The 21,371-nt window shown below is 34.6% G+C and overlaps 1 protein-coding gene across 2 annotated transcripts in view; it reads left to right on the top strand.

The window, feature by feature from the left end:
* DSC1 (desmocollin 1) overlaps window positions 1-21,371 on the top strand; it is a 30,513-nt gene that overhangs the window by 4,746 nt on the left and 4,396 nt on the right. For both annotated transcript variants that reach the window (XM_070220855.1, XM_023647609.2), the window contains exons 4-13: window positions 1,075-1,194; window positions 2,040-2,195; window positions 7,783-7,927; window positions 9,111-9,277; window positions 9,736-9,870; window positions 11,294-11,479; window positions 12,900-13,162; window positions 13,308-13,450; window positions 19,553-19,765; window positions 20,226-20,468. In XM_070220855.1, coding sequence (XP_070076956.1) covers window positions 1,075-1,194; window positions 2,040-2,195; window positions 7,783-7,927; window positions 9,111-9,277; window positions 9,736-9,870; window positions 11,294-11,479; window positions 12,900-13,162; window positions 13,308-13,450; window positions 19,553-19,765; window positions 20,226-20,468 — 1,771 coding nt within the window. The remainder of the gene's footprint in view (window positions 1-1,074; window positions 1,195-2,039; window positions 2,196-7,782; window positions 7,928-9,110; window positions 9,278-9,735; window positions 9,871-11,293; window positions 11,480-12,899; window positions 13,163-13,307; window positions 13,451-19,552; window positions 19,766-20,225; window positions 20,469-21,371) is intronic.

Genomic DNA, 21,371 nt, shown 5'->3' with positions numbered 1-21,371 from the left:
AGACTAGACTGTTTTAAGGAGTGGTAGAGTTATTTACAAAATGATGTAAAAACGAACAACTGTAGCCAGGGAGCAAAGTCAGAATACCAAAGGTTTCGGATAGTGTTTTGAGGTGTGGCAATAATTAGAACAACTAACCTGAAGAACAAGGCAGGGATGGGTCTACAACTCAGCGAGAATTGATTGAGGCTGGAGGTGGGGCACTCCACCCTGACTAGCTCTCTCCCAAGTGACTATGCATTTCAGCCTCTCTTTAAAGAGGAGAAGAGATTGTCTAAAGCTTACTCCTATCCTAATCAAAAATCCCATGGAGTCCTTCTCTTTGGAGAATGGGATGGTCAGTCCACAGGACTGGTTTGAGTGTTTTGACTCTAGGCTCATTTTCTTGCAGTGAGTAGTGGTGATCAGGGAGTGGGAAGGAAGAAGATTACTGGAATTCACATAAATCTCACGTTAAGCAAACTCTGCACAATGAATTTGGCCTTATAAAATCATTTATTAATAAGTGGTTCAATATATAAGAGATTTTCCTGGATAAATTCCTTTTGATTACAGGAATTCCTCTTCATCAAATTTAGAATATGTTTAAGTCTTACAATATATTATTTTATACCCAAATTGTAAAGAGTCCCTACATCACATAAAATAAAACATACTTGAACAAATGCTGACCTGTATCTTTATAACGGTATACGAATGCTTTGAAATGCAGCTAGTGTTTTAACAAATTTTGGTTGCTCCACTTTTGGTGGAATAAAATGTATTCCCAAATAATTGTTAATAGATTTTCTATTTTTAGGGAGTCTATACTTCTCAGGATGGCCTCTTTCCCCAATGGCCTGTAAACTTCTTCTTGATTAACTGGTTAAATCAAGAAATAGGTCAAACTGGCTCTTAATTCTTGTGTAAGTGTGTGTGTTTATCTTATTAATAAAAACAGAAGTGGTTTTGGGGTTATCCATGATATTGTTTTGTATACCCTTTATTTGTTTTCTTCATGTTGATGTAACGTGAAAATCACAGTTCCTAGAATGATAAGTGATGCTGTATTTCTTCATCTCTCATCAAATATAGACTCCTAAGAAGAGACATACCAAAGACACAGTCCTCAAGCGCAGCAAGAGACGGTGGGCTCCTATTCCATGTTCACTGATGGAGAACTCGTTAGGTCCATTTCCACAACATGTTCAGCAGGTACACTTCATTTTGTTTGAGTTTATATGTTAGAGGATTTTTGTTTGTTTTGAAAACTTTCCATTTGAACTGCACAGTATATTGAACCAAGGCTTTAACCTATTGGTACTAATAAAGACTATCTATTCACCAGATCTAGGGTCCTACAGAAGTGAGTCAGTGTATTTTATCACTTCCTTCTAGAAATCATATTTAGTATTTAGAAACAAGTTTCATATTTTGAGTCTCTGATGCTCTTAGGTCTCCGTTGAGATTCTCCTGAATATTCTACCAGACTTCAGCGTTCACGTACAAAAGACACGCCTACAGAGTTTGCATAATTCACCTCTCAATTTGATTAACACTTATCTTCACAAGAAAAGGCCAGTGTTTCTGTTTACCAAAAAGGTGGTGTCACTGCCACATAGCTAGTGTGTAAACATAAGCCAGCTTTGAAATTATGCACTTCTTGAAGAATTCATTGTGAGAGGAAAATTGCATTACTTTACTTTTTTATCAGAAAACGTTTTATTCCAAATAATTCAAAATCACTGAAACTGTTAACTATTCTTCACATAGGAATAGGAATAAGTAATATGAATTGTAAAGATATCCAACTCCATGAATTTTTTATAAATATGCGGACAACACAAAAGAATTTGAGATCAAATAGGTGACAGAGTTTGTGGCTTTGTACATTGCAGAATATGAATAAGAATTTGAAAAATATGAGAGATGGTGGATAGATAAGCAGAGGAAAGAAAGGATGGGTTGAGTAAGAAAGAGAGCAAGTGATAAAAACTAAGCCATCACAAGAGTTTAGGTTGAAGATATTTATTATCCTAAATTGTCACTTATTGTTACAGGTCCAATCTGATGCTGCACAGAACTACACCATCTTTTACTCCATCAGTGGACCAGGAGTGGACAAAGAGCCCTTCAATTTGTTCTTTATAGATAAAGACACTGGGGATATCTTTTGTACACGAAGCATAGACCGTGAGCAATATGACCAGTTTCCGGTAAGATTATTTATTCAGAATTATGTTTTTTATTACAGGTTTAATATTTTCAATGCTGGTTGTTTGCATATTAGAAGAATCAATTATTTGATATTTTAAATGCTGTTAATGTGTAATGTAAACTTCAAATTTCTATGGGTGCCATTGATGAAGAAAGACAACAGATATCATGAGGGAAGGAAAGGGAGGAAAAGGTATAGAAAATATAAGGGCAGAATTTTAAGGACAGGTTTGATTTGGGATAATGACAATGAATTTTGTTGAGTTTGAAGTTCCCTATAATAACATTGCTCAATTATTCTCAAACCTGATTGTACATTATAAATCACATTAGAACTTTTTAAATATACTGATGCTCGGGTCCATTGCCAGAAATTCTGATTTAATTGTTCTGGGGTGGGTCCCAGGCAATTGAAAATTCAAAGTCATCCAAGGTGATCCTAAACACACCCTAGGGTTGAGATCTGCTGCTTTAGCCTTCTGCATATCATCGTGCTTCTTTTCTTCTCTTCTTCCCTCTGACTGTCCTTCAGCAACAAGAATCTTGAGTATCATTTTATTTCCTTAGTAATCCAGAAAAAATTTACCAACTCTTCTTATTCAATTTAATCTTACCCAAATAAAAGTTCTAACTCTTCTGAAAATTAAATCCTTTTTTTGTTTCTGTTTCAAACTTCACATACCTCCTTAGTGTCCTGATGTCCAATCTGACGTATAAGAGAAATTCATAGTGAGTTTCGGGGGGATGGTGAATGACTTTGTTTAAGCACTTGGTGTCTTGAATTATAAGAGAGTATAGTAAAGGAGTTCTTTGCTAAAGGAGTACAGAAAAGGGAAATTCATCTCATACTTAGGTAGTCCAGAAAGTAATATCTTAGCAGACACTCAAGAGATGAGTAGGAATTGGTGGTTACATAACGGTAGCCATGAATGAAGGTAGCAGTTGGGGGGGGGGGCGGGCAGCAAGGGGACAAGAGGAGGAGTGGGTAGCTAAGTGTTCTAGGCAAAGGCATCAGCAATATAAGACCCATTGGTTAAGAAGAAAACAACCAGAACAACAGCAAACCCTGGCTGGAGTGTTGTTTACAGCTAAGGAAGAGTGTGAAATTACTCTCTACTTACTAGAGCAGTAATGAAAGACTAGAGTGTGAAGGACCTTATAATTCATGCTAAGGGCCCTATCCTATGGATATCAAAGCACTATACAAGGTAGTCAAATTTTTAAAACAACATAAATGTTGGACTTTATGGATTTCATAATTAAATAAAATGTTTGGATTAGAATGACATTTTTTTATACTTTTATGCTCCCACTCAAATTCTTTGGAATAAACATACTCATAAAAATGTCAAATTGTTACTTTAAAAAGTAGCTTACATAGGCTCTTACAGGAGAGGTATGCTAAGCACTATTGCAAACATTTTGCTCTTTCTATCAAATAGCCAAATAAATAATTGATAGGTAAATGTATATACATATATATTTATCTATCTATATCTATATATATCTATATAGAAAGATACATATATATATACAGGTAGGTACTCTGCTGCTCTTATATTTCCTTCACAAGAAGAGAAGATCTAACACTAGTAGCCATTCTTGAGGAGAAATAAGCAGCTGCCTACTCTGTATGTCTCCATGAGCACTTCGTTTCTTATTCTACTGATAACATCCTGTTTGTGGATTTTTGAGGTCTTCAGCCGCTTCTCACTGGTCAACCTGCTGTCTATATTGGCTTCTTATTGGGATCATTGCTAGAGAGAAGGAGGACAGACTAGTTTAAAATTAAACATAAGTTACTTTGCTATTTTTTGACACCTTTTAAAGGACAAAAGAATAAAATAGTTTGGAATTTATACTCAAAGTTGGGCTTTTGAATAATTTTTCCTTCAGAATTACCCATGTTTCTCTAGTTTCCATTAACATGATTGAGATTGAGTTGATCTTAAGAAACACCACTTGCAAATCAGTAAAATTCATAAAAGTATGATAATCAGTTGTAAACATGATGCAAGTTATAAAATCACTTGAGGCAATATAGAATGGAAGCCTTCTCTGTCAACGTAGAGCTTAAAATAAAAATAATATTTCTTTGCTTTTCCATCAAATCAATTTCACTTATTGTTTTATACTGGAAAGCTTATTTCTCTGGAAATTAGTAGCACTTCAGTATTTACCATTTTTCCTTTTAGCCTTGGACAGGTCACAACCCCAAGAATCTGTCTTCTTCTCTGATATATGGGCCACTGATGATTGTCTTACCTACCTCAGAGCTGTTGTGATCATTGAATGCTCTAATGTTGGTGAAATCAGCATATAAACTGTAAAAATCTTTAAAAATATTCTAATGGTAGATCAAACAACATATATGCTCCAGAATTTTGTTCTCAAACCTGGGGATTTTGATGGGATTTCCCAATTCTTTGCTTTTATCTAACCTATATAAATGTTATGTATTAATAAATTATTTAAAATTATTTGATTTCATTGACTATTGAGAAGAGTATCCATGGGTCTAATTCAATACATATCCTTTTTGTGCTTCTGTTCTCTCTTGCCCTATGTTGTGTAGCTTAATCTTGGCTTCTAAAGGTTTTTCTGGGTAAGTCACACCATTATTGCAGCTTGAGGAATTTGTCTTAAACATTAAATTCATCTATCCTTTCAGGGAGTTTTATAATGCCATTTTTCTGAGTTTTCCAAAGAAGAGTTACATAAGAAGGGACTTTTCTTCAATAACTCCAAGTTATTCTCTGAAAAAAAGCAGTTGCAAATACCCTTCTTCTTTGAGTGTTGAGGCAAATCTGAATTATAAACCCTTAGAGAAAAATTGGCTCTAGAACAATCTGGTGCCTTCTTCCTGTCCACCCAGAGCCTTACTATTTTGTACCACATGGAGTTTTTTTCCAGACATATACTTACCCATTGTCTTTATATTTGTGTTGCTAATCACATTCTGTACCCGCTGAGCTTTCGTGTCATTGCTTTCCCTCTTCCTCTGCCCTGTGTACACTGGATATCTCTCTTTATAAGGCCAAACTCAAGTCCCAGCTCTGTGTATCTTCCAAAACTGTTTGCATCTTCCCAAAGATGAGAGTGATCTGAGCAAATTGAAGTGCAAAAGGGCTAAAAGAGAGGAGATTCTTCAAGCTACGGAATAATTCAAGAGGAAAATGATATGAAACACATATGAAATTTAAATAATACTCTTCTAACTCAACTAAAAATATGACTACTTTTAAAGTATAATATTCTATATTATACTTATTATAACAATATTTAAGTATATTGTTTTTAATACAGAATAATGGGAGCTGGACTGCAAAACTATTACTTTTATTAAGTTTTTTGAAATGTTTGCTTTAATGACTAAATAAGAAAGTGTTTATAATTAGTTTCTCTATTACATGAACATGAGTGGATTCTCCTAGGGAGCTAGGCTATGCTTTAAAGTTTAGCTACGTTCCTAGCTTGGATCATTCTCTTTACAATAATGATTCAATTTTGATTTATTTTGTAGATACTTATCTCATTATTCGCAAAAAATAAAAACCAGCACCCTGAAATAGTACCTTAAATAAAATCACCACATCTGAATCAGTGGAATGTGAAATGATAGTATTTATTTATAGTTGAGTGTCATGAAATATTATTTCAAACTACAAGTGATTATATGGTGGGAAATAGATGATCCTCATTTTTGTTGAAGAGGAAAACTAGCAAAAATTGGTGTAAATTACAGCAGGATGGACTTAGGTTAGATAGGGAGATATTTTAATGCCAATGTGATGAGGTAGAAGGATTCATTACAAGTCATTCCACAGAATGTTTACGACAGTCTTTACAGAGGGCACACTTAAAGGATGGTTTGTCTTCCTAAAAAGGAAAGATGGATGGAATTGAATGCAAAATGCTATTTACTGAAGAATTACCCAATCTAAGGTACTATGTTAGGTGCTTCAGGAACACGAATATCCATAAGTCTCAGGCTTCATCCCTGAGGACAATTGTAACCTAATAGAGACATAAAACAATTTCATAGTTTTCTCTAGCTAAAAATCTCAAAATGGCAGCAGTTTAAAGAAAGAAAAATTCACATCAAATATGGGGGGGAAGGGAGAGATTGGTAGAAAGGCTGAATAGTGTGACATCTGGATGTGATGGTGGCGGTGATGATGATGGTGTGACAGCAGTGGTGGTGGTGAAGTAGTGATGACACACCCCTGCATTCCACTCCTGAGTTCAGAAGTTATTGAGAATAAGATGTAGCAGTCAAACTGATGGAAATCAAAGTATAAGTTTTATTACTGAAAAAGCCCACCTGAGGGATGGCTGGGAAAAAGTGAATAAGGCAACAGAGAGAACACAGGTGCTTATCTCAATGACTCCCATGTCAGAGATTGGAGTAGAAATTCCTTCCCCTCCAGGTCTGCATGAACAGTGAAGATGAAATGCTGCCTTTTAACACAATAGTGAGGATTTTGTGATTACTTTGGTAAATGATACACAAATCACTGAAGAGTCTGATTAGAGAACGTCATGATTAAAATTGTGCTTAATGAAAATGATCTGACTTCTAAGTGCTACATAGATTGAAGAAGGTCAGTTAGGACAATTGCAGGAAAGTTGGGAGGACAACATGTAGGATCCATCTGGAGTCACATGAGAATGTTGGCATTGGGAATAGAAAAGACGATGGATGATAGAGACACAGACATGCCACAATCTCTAGAATTTGGCAACTGACTAGTAAGGCTAACGAAAGAAAGGGAGGAGTTAGATATCTGGGATTTTAATCCTGGTTCGTTTGGAAGATGGTTACAGTAGGGAAGTCAGGAAGACCCAATTGTGGTGAAGAACTGAGTTAATACAGAGTTCACTTTGGGCAGGTGCAGTTGGTCCTATGAGTGAAGAAAATCTGCCTAACTCAACAACCATTTATTGAATACTTGCTATGCATAACTTTTATAAGAAAAGTGAAGAAATAATTTGATGATGTTGAAAGGAAAAGGACATTAAATCCTGGCATTTGGGGCCATGATATATCATTTTGAGGTGGAGTTTGGATTTTGTAAATGATTTCTTTAGCATGTTTATTACACAAGAAATACACATTTATGATAGAAAAGTCAGAAAATGCAGGTAAATAGAGAAAAGAATCCATAACTGAGTCACCCAGCTATAGTTGATATGTATTTATATGTATATACAAATCTGTAAATAAATAGAATCATATTTTTTGTAAACTTTTAAGAAATACTTGTTATTAGCACAACTGGGGAAGTCCACATGCGTTCTAACAAGTAGAACAGCATGCAGTTAATTCAGGGAATGGAATAGGCTTATTCAGCTGGAGTGCTTGGCACTTGGTGGGAGAATAGTGAGAACGGTGCAAGAGGATTGAAGCCATACGGCAGGTGGAGACTGTGCTGGTTTGTTGTCTTTCCATGGCATAAGTTCTCAGCTACAAATACCTTTATGGATGATTTCTTTAAACATTACATCTTTCCCCTAACTGCTAGGTTTAATTTGTGCATAATTTGTTATTTACGAATAAGCTCAGGGTGTTTGTCTACTTTTCAGCTATATGCCTATGCAACAACTGCAGATGGTTATGCCCCAGAGTACCCACTCCCCTTAGTATTCAAAGTTGAAGATGATAACGATAATGCCCCATATTTTGAAAACAAAGTGACTGTCTTTAACGTGCCTGAAAATTGCCGATCTGGTAAGTTCGCATTTTAGGAAAACACTAGATTTTTGCATCAGTTGAATTCTTCATTAATATTTTAAACATGATTATGTAAAACATTTTTAAATGCTTGACTTTCAAGGATATTCTACATAAAACTTTGTAATCTTAGAAAATCATATACTCTTCAAAGGCAAACCTTTTTGTGCTCATTTTGCTATGCATGTATATAGGGCAGCTAGTTGATACATAAAGTTACTAACTGTTAGATTAATCCACAATGAATAGGAATGTGCGACAGACAAATGCACTTTATGTTCTCTATCTTGACCATGTACTTATGTGTCACAGGTGTATTTATAAAACAATAAGTAATTCGAATCTTTATAAAGACTCAATACATTTTCAAGGACCCAGAAATATATCATGACATGGAAATGCTGATCTGACTTAGAACGACATATACATTGCTTTACTTGGCATATTTTCCTAACAAATTGAAAAAAAATTTTTAACTGGTTTGATGCTATAGGCAGCCAAGATTGTGACTTTGGCATACCTAGGGGCATAAGACTGTCTAGTTGTAAAAAAAATTTGCACGAAAGGTTGTTAACTTTATGCCTTCTCCATTCTGTTGCCATTATGGATGTATATTTAATACTGTTCTCTCATAATAAGTGGTTTGCTAAAGCAACATTTCCAAAGGATATGCAAATGATACTCAGACATGTACATAATGTTTATGTCTTACATATATTATTTGCATATATTAATAATTAAGCACATTTATTAGAATGTAAAAGCATAAATTCTTTGTTGTCATAGGCAAAGTTTTGATACTCCTCTAATTAACATAATCAAATTTAGCTATAAAGGACATGAGATATACAGAGAAGATCCCATCTAAAAATGGCCCATGAACTAAGGTGATGGCTTTAGGGGAAGAATCTGAGAACCACTGTTACCAAGGTGGGGTGGGTGTTCTCGCATAGGTAGAATACAAACCATGGTATTCACAGTAGCCACATAACTAAAGTTTCCAAGCAAGGGAGACTTGAAGTTTAGAGAACATTTAGACACTCCTCCACTTATCTGTAAAATTAATCTACTTGTGGTTTGGGGAAGAATATGCTATAACAATGCCTTGATTTACTTTTTGTTTGTAATTCAATTATATCACTATTTTAAATTGTTGACAATATTGGATTTGCCTAAACAGGTACTTCAGTGGGACAAGTGACTGCCATAGACCTTGATGAACCTGACACTCTACATACTCGTCTGAAGTATAAAATCTTACAGCAAATCCCAGACCATCCAAAGCATTTCTCCATACATCCAGATACAGGCGTCATCACCACAACCACACCTTTACTGGATAGAGAAGTAATGAATTGATTCATTAATTTCACTGTTACTAAACTATATTTAAACAGAGAACGAATTCCCAGAGAAGTCACAGTAAGGCCCGTCTGGCCACCTCTCCAAGCATGTTTCCATCTAGGCTGTGGTTAGGGCTTCTCTGGACACTTCCTTTGCCCCTACTGAGATTTTGGGAAGGTATAACTTATTAAGAGAGGTCTCAGCTGAGATCATTGCCCTGATTTGATGTGTGGATGCTAAAATAGCTTTAAATTGTGAAATGTTATATTAGACACATCAGCTTTCCATTGTACTGACTGACCAACGTCTTGTTCTATATTTGTATTTATGGTGGCTCTTTTTGAAAAAGAAATCGAAAAATAATATTTGTAAAATAATCAGAGCCTGAACAGTGGCTATGAGAATTGCACGTTATAGCAAATAGAAGTATTCATCAATGTACCTTTTTCCTTTTTTTTCAGAAATGTGATACATACACGTTAGTAATGGAAGTGCGAGACATGGGGGGGCAACCTTTTGGTTTATTTAATACAGGAACAATTACTATTTCACTCGAGGATGAAAATGACAATGCACCCTATTTTGCAGAAACTTCGGTGAGTATATCTCTGTATTCATTTATCTAAGTTCATTTACTTTTTCAAAAAAACAAATATGGAATTTGGGGGCTCTGTGAGATTACACATTTTGGTTTTAATAGCTACCACATACAAATAACAAAAGCAGAAAAATATGACTTCTGTAAAAATAATTGAAGTGCCAGTTATTTCTGGATGCTAGGGAAATAACTATTCTCTTGGTCATCTAAGAGGTTCTTAGCCAATGAAGCCATTCATGTATTCAATGTTTTCTTGGATACTAAGCTCTGGTATCAGATTCCTTGGATTTAAATTCTTTTTATAGGATGAAACAGAAGAGGCTTTCTCCCTGTATCCTTTACACTTTAACTTCTTAAGATGACAAAGGGACTAGCTTTACATCCTCTGCTTTGTTGGGGAGTCAATAGTACAGGCTGCCCCACCACCATCTGTATGCAGGCTCTTCCTGTATCATGTACGAGCAAACTTTCCCTTAGGAAGTACACAGTGCAAGAAATACACACAGAACAGTACTTCCAGAAAATGGATCTTCTTTCTTGAACTTTTAGTGTGTAATCTTTATTTTTCCATTAATCTATACCAGAGTATAAGTCAAAGAGGAGAAAACCTGCAGTGATAGGCACATTCGTATTATTTTTTTACATTAATCTCTACAACTTATAAGGATATATTTTATGCCATATTTAATATGAGGAAGTGGAAGCTCAGTTAAGTAACTTGCACATGATCTCATACATACAGACCATGTAAGACAAAAAACTGGGATTAGAACCTAGATCTGTGATGCTCCAGTGCCTAGCAGGCTATCATCCTTGTATGAATTCATCTTACATCTCTAGAAGATTCTGATTTACTATATTTTTAAGTTTTTTAATATCATATGCTTCCATAACCATATTTCTTTTTTGGGGAGGTGTAGAGAGGAGAAACTATGATTTAATTTCTCAAAGAAGGAAAACATTTTCCTTAAAGTGTTTGCTAGTGAATCAAAAGTAAATAATAAAAAAGAAGATTGGCATATTAACAAGTCATCCAGGAATAATAAGAAATCAGTGCAGGTTATAATTATCTAGAACTATTGAGGGCTTAATATATTAATATAAAGCATTTTATGTCTAAAAAAGGAGTAATAGACTGTAAATATTGTTGAGGTTCAGAAGAGAGACAAACCTAAGGGTTTGAATGATTAGAAAAATCACCTCAGAGAAGTTGAGAAGTTAAGACCTGAGAATAGATAAGATTTCAAAAAGCATTTTAGTGAAGAAAGAAGTCAGCTATGCATTAAATGTGTAAATTCTTCCCAATATATGATTGCATATTTCCATATCACTTTGTTTTCTTTTTCTTTAAATATAAGTTTTAGAGTAAAAAATTGTTGTCAAAGCTTTGAATTTATAATAACAAGAGGGAATTGTTTCAGTATTTTGCAGAAGTAGAGGAAAACAGAATTGACGTTGAGATTTTACGAATGGCGATACATGACCAGGATTTGCCAAACACTCCTCACTCCCAGGCTGTGTACACGATCCTACAGGGAAATGAAAACGGACACTTCAAAATTAGCACCGACCCAAAGACAAATGAAGCAGTCTTGTGTGTTGTCAAGGTAAACAATAACAACAACAACACAGATATATATATGTGTATATATATATATAGTAATTCCTGAATGTATATAACTAGAGTATTGCAATGCAATGCTGAAATGACTTACACTGGTTTACATAAACTTTTATAGTTATTATGATTATTTTACCCTCTTTTTCTCTCTTAGAGGACAGGCATGGCAGGTGCAAAACTCATTGTTCTACATACGAGGAAAATGGAGGCAGAGAAATGTTGAGTTAATAATCAGATATTAGCCTTAGAAGGGGTCTTGGATGCCCATTTGTCCAGATCCCTTATTTTGTCTAACACAAAACAGGAAGAAATGGAAGAGTCACTGAAATCAAACCTCTTGACTTTTCACTTCTGCTTATGCTCATGTTGTACTTTTACCTCTCTGTAACGTATTTTATAAGACAGATCATTTACTAAATATTCAGTAGCTATTCCCATTAACCCCCCTATATTTGAGGTAGCTGGTGTTTGGGGAGTTTTAAAATTGCAATTACTGGCACCTATCATGATTACTTTAACTGAACCTGGTTCCTTTCTGAGTCCGTCTGCCCACAGCCCTCACTAAACTCTTACGTATCTTCCCTCATTAATTTCCTGGAGACAGTGTATTTTCTTAGAAGCAATATACATAAATTGTGCTTTCCTCATAAGATTTTTAGAAAATGTCTTTTACTTATTCTATTACCTATTCTTTCTCTTTTTCTCTCTCTTTCTATCCTTTTTCTGGCTTCTAGATTTCTCTTGCTTTCCATTTTTTGTTATCTTGATAGATTTTAGGCCCTAATTATTAAACTATTGTTTTGGGATTCTTTCTAATTATTCAGTTCAGGACTGAGCACTTTGATTGGGAATTAAGCAAATTCAAATATAATGTGCTTTGGAAAGTTGTGTCTAGATAAAATGATCTCTCTTGACTCATATACTCAGAGTAACACTCCATTATAGCCAAATCCCGTGTCCTCATAGTCTGTCTAATTATTTCACATACTTAGCCTGGAGGGACTTCTGCTGTCTTAGTTATCACTGTTATCCCATTTGATAAGTAATGAAATATTGAGAAATAATAGTCTATTTGAATTTATTCAAATACTTATTCTGTATTTCCATTAATATTTAAACTTGTGATGAAAAAATGAAGACAAGATCTTCCGAAAGAAAAGTGAGAAGAAAAAATTGGTTGAACCTTAAAATCAACAATTTTGCATTTGATAGTGTTTGTCATTACAGGAAGCTAATTATTAGCCAGTAACTACGTTAGCACCAACTTTTGGTGATATTTTATACACAAAAATGGTGTTCCCTGGGAACAAACTGATATTCCCTTTTGTGCGAAAACTTGGAATCATAATTACGTCTTCCATATACAGTGTTATCTATTGACTGATTAAAGTATGTTTTTTGAACAGCCATTGAACTATGAAGTCAATCGCCAAATTGTTTTGCAAATTGGTGTACTTAATGAAGCACAATTCTCTAAAGCAGCAAACTCACAAACTCCTCCTACTATGTGCACTACAACTGTCACTGTTAAAGTAAAGGACAGTGATGAGGGCCCTGAATGCCAACCGCCAGTAAAAGTTATTCAGAGTAAAGATGGCCTCCCAGCTGGCAAAGAACTCCTTGGATACAAAGCGTCAGATCCAGAAACGCGCAATGGGGAAGGCCTAAGGTAATGTCTTTTTCAAAAAGTTTCTTAGTTTTAATTGCGATGTAAATTGAGTTCTAACTTAGGAAAGTTCTATGTATTTTTCAAATTGATAGATTTTGAGATTATGCCCATTCTTGGAGTATTTACATTTTTTTCTAAAAATTAGGTATAAGAAGATAGGAGACGACGATGGTTGGTTTGACATTAATGAATACACTGGTGACTTGAAAACTTTAAAAGTGCTAGATAGAGAATCAAAATTTGTAAAAAATGACCAATACAATGTTTCCGTGGTTGCAATGGATGCAGGTGAGTGCCATTTTCTAGAAATAAAATATAAATATAGGATATATTTTTAAGGAAATCTTGGGGTGAAATCTGTTTATTTCCATGTGAAAATTTAATGCAAATAATGTTTGCATTATGATTTTTCAATTTATTGGAGACCACCAAATTTAGGCCCGGCGCATCAGTAATGGAAAATAAGGGCAATGAATGGTCCAAGTCTAAATTTCAAGGTCCGTATTACTTGATCTCTGCCATGGATATGGTGACATCCTCAAGGATCTCCATTTTTTTCAGGAATACAGATTTAGGTTATTATGATTTGAGCTTGCTGAAAGGGTTCAACTCACCTAAAACAGTTGAGTTCAAGGTAGGTTTGTTCTGAGCCTCCCTTCATGGGGAACAAAACGTTTTTCCTGTATCCTAAAGCAATGATCAAATATGACTCAAGTCTTTCGCTGTGCTTTGCAATCCTTGTCTAAGGTTAATTTTAGAACCTATCTTGTGAAGAAATGCCCTTCAAATGTCATAAATTAGTGATCTCAAAACTCTGTTTGAACATACACTCCTACAGTAAGCTATTTTTGGATTTTGTAGCATTGTAGTGTAAGCCCTGACAGTTGGCTTTTCTTTTTGAAATGAGAGTACCTGACTTAAGCTTTGATTGCTGAGGCATGCACTTCAAAGAAGCATTTACCTCAAAGATGGCTATCTGGAATAAACACATTGCCAGCCTCAGAATTAGATAAAGAGTCAGGCTGCCATCCTACCCCACTCTACCCCTAACCCCAGGCTCCTTTGTTTTAGAGATCTTGGTTCATTTCCATAACTGACCATTTAGGCCACTTGTTTCTTCTCCCTCCCCACCCACCTCACCCTATCCCCTCCACTTTAAATTCCCAATCTGTTTTAAATTCACCAATAAAGAATAAGCCTACAAAACCCTAGGTTTCCACCTTTGACCCCAATAAAAGCACAACTCCTGGAGCTCTCTCGCGATCTCTCCTCTCCCCCTCCTTCTCTCTCCCCTTCCCTCTCTCCCCTTCTCCCTGTGATCTCGCTGTGTGGCACAGGACTCATAAGTAATAAACCTTTTTTTTCCATGTTTCCTGATGGTATGGCTGAGGGGATGTTGCAATCATAATAAGAGACACAAGGCCTGGTTGAGTGACAACATTGGTCGTCGATAGACTGAGACCAGCATACCACAACCTCCATATATTTACTAGTATGTTTATTTATCTATATGTACTATGTATACTTAGTAATGCTAATGTATACATCATAAAAATATACTAAATAGATATTAAAAGAGGATGATAAAAAATATAAATAGAAATTACAATGTTACATCCCATTACACTAATTATAGACTCACTCATTTGGGGTAAATTTCCAGAAAGATGAATGAACTTATACTTTTATGATAGAGCCTATGCTTTTGACTATCTGCCTAATCCAAGGTGGTTTCCACTATTTTTATGGTTAGCATATTTTTATATACTAGATGTTCAAAACAAACAAGCTGATACAGCAATGCTGTGGTCTTTTTCTGTAGAATCATTGAATTTCTTTAGAAGGAATAGGTGAGTGTATGAATAAATATATATAAAATCCCACGGAAATTAACAAAAGTTGAAAATAGGTCATGAAATGGTTCATGTTAATTCATTTTGCCCCTTGATATTTTGATAATAAAATAAAGACAAATGTTTCTCATATGTTATATCCCTACTCTTTTCTATAGCTTTACAATAAAAGCCACGTCTACTAAAAGATGATTCTCTGACAAGACACAAAGATTACAATAATGAAGATGCTGGCTGCTTCTAATTTATATGGGAAGGGCAAGACCATTCATACACATCTGCACTATTCAGATTTTTTCTTTCTTCCTCACTCAGCCTTGTTCTATTCCTGTTGCCTTTGAGGAAAATACTGTGTTGCACATCATAATCAGTGACCAAGCAGTTTTAAAGAACTATTGCCATGAGCTAAAAAATATTTAGGTTGAAAAATCTGACAGAAAATCTAAATGTGAATATTGTTATTTAACCATCTTCATATGATCTTTTCCTCTTGATACCTCTCACACATACTTTTAATGTAGTTCTTTCAGTATAGGTAGAAAGAAAAACTACTTAAGAGTGGAGAAGACATTAGTTGAGAAATATAGCTAATGTTGCCACTACTCTGTAATCCTGGGTGATTTGCTGCTCCTATATAAGTAAAAGTGAAATCTGAATGGTTCAAGAATACCATTATGATGTCAAGCAAGGATTTATGTTTACTCATTTATTCCACAATGTCCATTGTCTAGGAGTTCCAAATAGTAATAGAATAGTAATAGTAATCCAAATAGTAGTTCCAAATTCTCACATGATATCTGTTAAAGGATTATTATATTCTTATAAGAGGTTGGTTCTTTGGCATGAAAATTTTCCCCCTAAGAGTATGTATGGATCTCTTAAGAAGTGGAAGTCAGTTAAGAGCAGCCCAGATTAAAGGATAAAGGGAGGAGATTTCACAGAAATGCAGAAGCTTGGCGATAGGAAAATGAAATACCATTTGGAGAGCAGGCAAATATAGAGAACAGAAATATAAGAAATTAACTATGTCTTTTGATGCTAAAAGACAATGTCTGTAAGCACAGTGATCATAGTACAAGGAAGTAAAATGTCAAGTCTGAACCGTACAAGTCTATGTCCCAGGCTCATGGATAACCTGGGTGTGCTCAAGAAGAAGTAAAGATAAGGATGTTATAAATTTTAGTGGAAGGCCATACGGTGACATGAAGGATTTTGTTGCTTTGAACTTTAATCCATCGATATATCCTTCCAAGAGCCCAATAATTACATTTGCCCCTCTGAATCAGGGGGACTAGTTCCAGAACCCCCACCGTTGCCAAAGTCCAAGGATGCTCAAGTCTCTAATGTAAAATGGTATAATATTTGCTTATAACCTATGAGCATCCTCTCATATACTTTAAATCATCTCTAGATTACTTATAATATCTAATACAATGGGGATGCTATGTAAATAGTGGTTATACTATATTGTTTAGGGAATAATGACAAGAAAAGTGTGTACATGTTGAGCACAGACACAACCATTGTAGGCCTTTCATCCATGGTTGGTTGAATCTGTGGATGTGGAACCTGAGATATGGAGGGCCGACTGTACTTACATTTCCACATTTAGTTTTGATGTTCATAAATATTTCAGGATGATGATCTAGGTATTCTTCTAGCTTTCTTAGAATCCACTTTCTTCCTTTGTATTTCCTGTGTCAATCCTCTTTGTCAGTCAAGCTGGTTTCCCTACTGTCATTCTAGAAAACACTGTTTTATACACCCTCTGCCTAGAATCGTTCTATGCTCTCCTGTTTGAAATTAAGATCTCAACTTCAAATGAATCACACTGACAGCTTCTGCGATTGTTCCCATTGTTTTGTTAAGGTCTTCTCTTAACACTTTTTAAGCCCTCCTTCCCTGGAATAATATGTTATCACAGGTCAGGTGTCTTCTCTATGAAAAGGGTGTTTCATTGCTTCTCATGTATATTCTATTCCTCTAACTGGATTGATTGTGAGCTCAATTTCTCATAAGGAGGCTTTTTCTTGCAAAATCATCCCTTTACCAAGCACCTGGCAGAGATTTTGGCATATGTTTGCTTAATGCAGGTACTGATAGTTGTCATTCTGCTGTTGTTTGAGTTTCATGAACCTCCAGGTCCAGGTTGTCAATTTCACTACCAAGAGCTTTGCTACTCCCGGTGCATAATTGGTACTTGGAACAATTAGTTTTAATATAAAAAATTGAGTTCAAACGTTTACAAAATGCTTTGTTATATTTGGCTGTAAAAATTTTTTCTTAAAATAACAAATATTTAAGGGTTGTCATGTAGAGGAGGTAAACATTGTGTGTGTATAGTCCAAAAAGAACACGAACAAGTTGTTGGAAATGATTAGGAGACATATTGTAGCTTAATAAGACAGAACCTAAAAACTCTCCAACAATTAAAGAGTTCTGTGCCTGGAGTGGACTGATTCGTAATGCAGTGAACTTCTAGTTCCTGAAAACATTTCAGTGGCAATGGGAAACCATTGCTTGTCGGACTCCATGTGGTTGACATGTGTAAGTTTAGATTTCAGTTAACCCAAGATGTACTTTCCAGCCCTGAGACTGGGATGTTCCTTACTCGCTGATACTTGGCATTTCCTTATGTGCTTAATTTAAGCATTATACCCACTTAATTAACTTTTCACAACCTTCAGCCATACTCAACAATTACTTATTTTTGGCTCTATTTCCCAGAAGTAAGGTGAAAACATATCAATCATTTGTAGTTTTAGAAGACTTCTAGGACTTCATTTTCAGCTCTGGTTTTGACTACCACCCATTTTGTTAATTTCAAGCATTCGTTTTTAACAACATGCTTAAAACAGAGACTGTGATGGAAAACAATCTTATGTGATAAATGCTGGCTGAATAGAGGATGAAATGAGTCTTGATTTGCTTTCCATTTGGTGCTCTACTTCTTTATTTGATTTTTAAAGTGTGATTTCTTTTTATCGTTCCATAAAGAGAAACTGCTCTTTGCTTAAATTTTAAAAAGTAAAATCATAGCACTCATGTTGACTCACAGGTAATGCCTCTAACTACATTTTTTTTTTAAATTTAAAAAGACCTTCTTTTTCCTGTTACTCACTTTTTTGTTAGTTTGCTGATTTTGAAGTTGTTACTTATATTCATATTTTTACAATTACCTGGCAGTCTCAAAATGTTTATATGCTGTTGCAGATTTCTTTTTATTTCTAGATATTTTAAAAACTTGTTCAAATAGAATAGTTTTCAAATAGATATATGCAGTAGTTACCTTATGTAAGTCATTAATTTAAAAGTCCCTTTGAATAAATTAATTTTGTAGTTGTTCAACAGAAAAAAGTTTGACTGAGATATACCACATGATATGGCTTAAATGTTATTTCGAACGAAAAATAAAAAAGATTATATTTGCATATGACATATAGTAGTCTTTATGATAAATTCAACATATATGCTCCAAAATTTAGACCAGTATTCAAAGCACAAAAATGAGAAATTTTATCAATTCTTTGTTTATTTCAATCTTTAAAGTTTACTGTTTATTATAGTTTATTTTTCACAAACAGTAAAATTTGAACATGTTTTCTGAACTTCATTATCTCTTAAACACAAATAATAGGCTCTATTTTAATAAAAAATATTGAGACTTATGTGTAAAGCATTAGGCCAATAATAGTGCTGATCTATAGAATAGAGATGAGTAGGAGTTCCTATTCTCAAGAACATATTAATTGGACTAAGGTGGGGGTGCAAACTTATTTTAATGGTTTATTCAATTAGTTTTTTTACAAAATGTAAAAATAGTAAGCACATTATGTTCACTGTGTAGTATTAAGTTATAAATTAGCTGAGAAATACTCGGCAGAGCACTAGGCTTTCAAGATGAGTACAGCTTAGTTCTTACTATGAACATGTTCCCAGTTCAGTGTGTGAGCCAATGATGACTCAAGTAGTGTCTTGAGAAATCAAAGGACAATATGGCTACCATTGTCCACAGAAGCCACAGCAAATTTCGTGAGGAGGATTCTTAAAGGATAATAGGAATTTTTCAGGCAAAGAGGAGGATAAAAGTATTTCTGTCAGTGGCAACAGAATGTACCAAACAGACATGAAGGAGCGCACTTAGTGGGTTTGATAAAAGAAACGGTTAGGAGAGGAAGCCAAGGAGGTGATTGATGACCAAATGTAAAACCTTTGTATTCTAAGGATAAATATACGCTCTTTATGTAAGAAATCAATTTTATTTTCAACTGGATATTCTGTAGTGACATTACTCATAATCTCATACCTTTTAGTTTTGAAAAACACCTCAACTTATCATCTGATACAGTCACCAATCTTCACGGAAGAATGACAAACCACTATTTTGTCCTTGTAGCAATGGTATTTGTGATCTTGGAAGTGTGTGTGCTAATTCAAGTTCACACAACTAGCAGAAAGCAGATGTTAACTGTGTATCATAAAGATTGCTGAAATAAATTTTTAAGTGAAGACATAACCTATTTTTGATTTTTCTTAGATGGCAGATCTTGCACTGGAACATTAGTAGTTCTTTTGGAAGATGATAATGACCACCCACCACAACTTGAAAAAGAAGCGACAATTTGTCGACATAATAAAGAGTATGCTGTTCTAGAACCTGTAGATCCAGATGGACCTGAAAATGGTCCACCTTTTCAATTCTTTCTGGATAATTCTGCCAGCAAACTTTGGACTATAGAAACAAAGGATGGTGTGTAATTATATTAAATCTTGTAATCAATAGGAACTCAAGATGGCTGATGGTCTTGACTTTCACCTTAGTTCATTATACTAAATAAATACTCATGTTAGGAAATTATTTTATTGATCCTAAAAAAAAGGAAAATGGCTTTCTTTTAATAAAGCAATGAATAATATATTTATGTTAAGTTCAGACTCTTGTTCCAAATATCTTTTAAGAAAATATATACATCTATTTTAAGATAATATTTGAATAACATGTTAAGTATAGATTATTCTAATATAAATGTAGAGCAATATCAATTATTGTTTCTGGTTTCTTGAGAAATCAAAATAATTTTTAAGAAGAAAAATGAATCACTAGAATTCTTTTCTAAGCTAAATTACCACCTTCCCCCCAGGAATAACAATTGGGAAAAATATAGCTACTGAAATGTCATATCAATATATATTCTATCTTTTTCTCCTAGGTAAAACTGCCATTCTTCGTGAACGGCAAAATCTTGATTATAACTACTATACTGTGCCTATCGAAATAAAAGATAGACATGGTTTGGTTGGAAAACACATGTTATCAGTGAGAGTATGTGACTGTACAACTCCATCTGACTGTAGAATGAATATTGTCGATGAGAGAGATGTTAAGTTATCAAATGTAATACTTGGAAAATGGGCTATTCTTGCCATGGTGTTGGGCTCTGCATTGTTGTTATGTAAGTATAACTATCTAGAATGTGTCAGCTGAAGTTTTATCTAATATTTTTTGAAAATGTATATGGCAATTCTTTATATCAATGACATTTATAGCCTTTGGTAAATGTATCCTTTTAAAAATCTTGTACATACTATACGACTTGGCGTCCTGAGCCACAGAAGAAGCATATGAGGGAGAGCAGATTAAATTGAAAGCAAATTTCAGAGGTGTAGCCTTAGTTCTTCCAACACTTAGCTGTAAGACACTGGATAAAAAATTTCCTCTTCTTTGAGCTCATTTTTTCCATGTGTAAAATGAAGAGGTTGGATAAAATTATTATTAAGATATCCTTCCATACAAAATATTATAGTCTTTCAACCAGCCAAATATACATAGTGAATGCACCAAAAGAACTAGTGATAACAGAGTAGTTCCAAAATTTACTTAAATGTTACTAATGAAGCGATGTAGCATACATCTTAAGACTCCAATGAGTGGAAAATTGTCTTATGGTGAACCACTGAGGAAAAGTAATGTGTACAGAGGATGCTAAGATTTTGCCTTCTGCAGACTGTGTTTTGGAGATACAAAAGTGGCAGAAATCATTGCCCACACTTCCTTCATTCCTTCTTTTCTTTCTTCCTCTCTCCATCCCTTTCTTCCTTCCTTCCTTCCTTCCTTGCTTCCTTCTCCTCTTTCTTTTTTAACAGTCTATTGGACTACACACAACCTCTTTGCATTTACAGACTTTTCCCATAGTCTTTGCTGTGTGCTAATTCATTGATTTGAGTTTCAGATTAAGCTGGATGTTCCTCTTAGCACTATATTAGTTGATGCACACTTTCAAAACTGGGCACTGAGTTTATATAATTGCCTTTCTTGTTTGTACTTATGCCAAATGCTCTTTGTTTTGTGGTTCTAA

This window comes from Equus caballus, chromosome 8, assembly GCF_041296265.1.
Source record: "Equus caballus isolate H_3958 breed thoroughbred chromosome 8, TB-T2T, whole genome shotgun sequence".
Classification (NCBI taxonomy): Eukaryota; Metazoa; Chordata; class Mammalia; order Perissodactyla; family Equidae; genus Equus; species Equus caballus.
The sequence above is the reverse complement of the archived record's forward strand: the minus strand, read 5'-3'. Positions and strand labels throughout refer to the sequence as shown.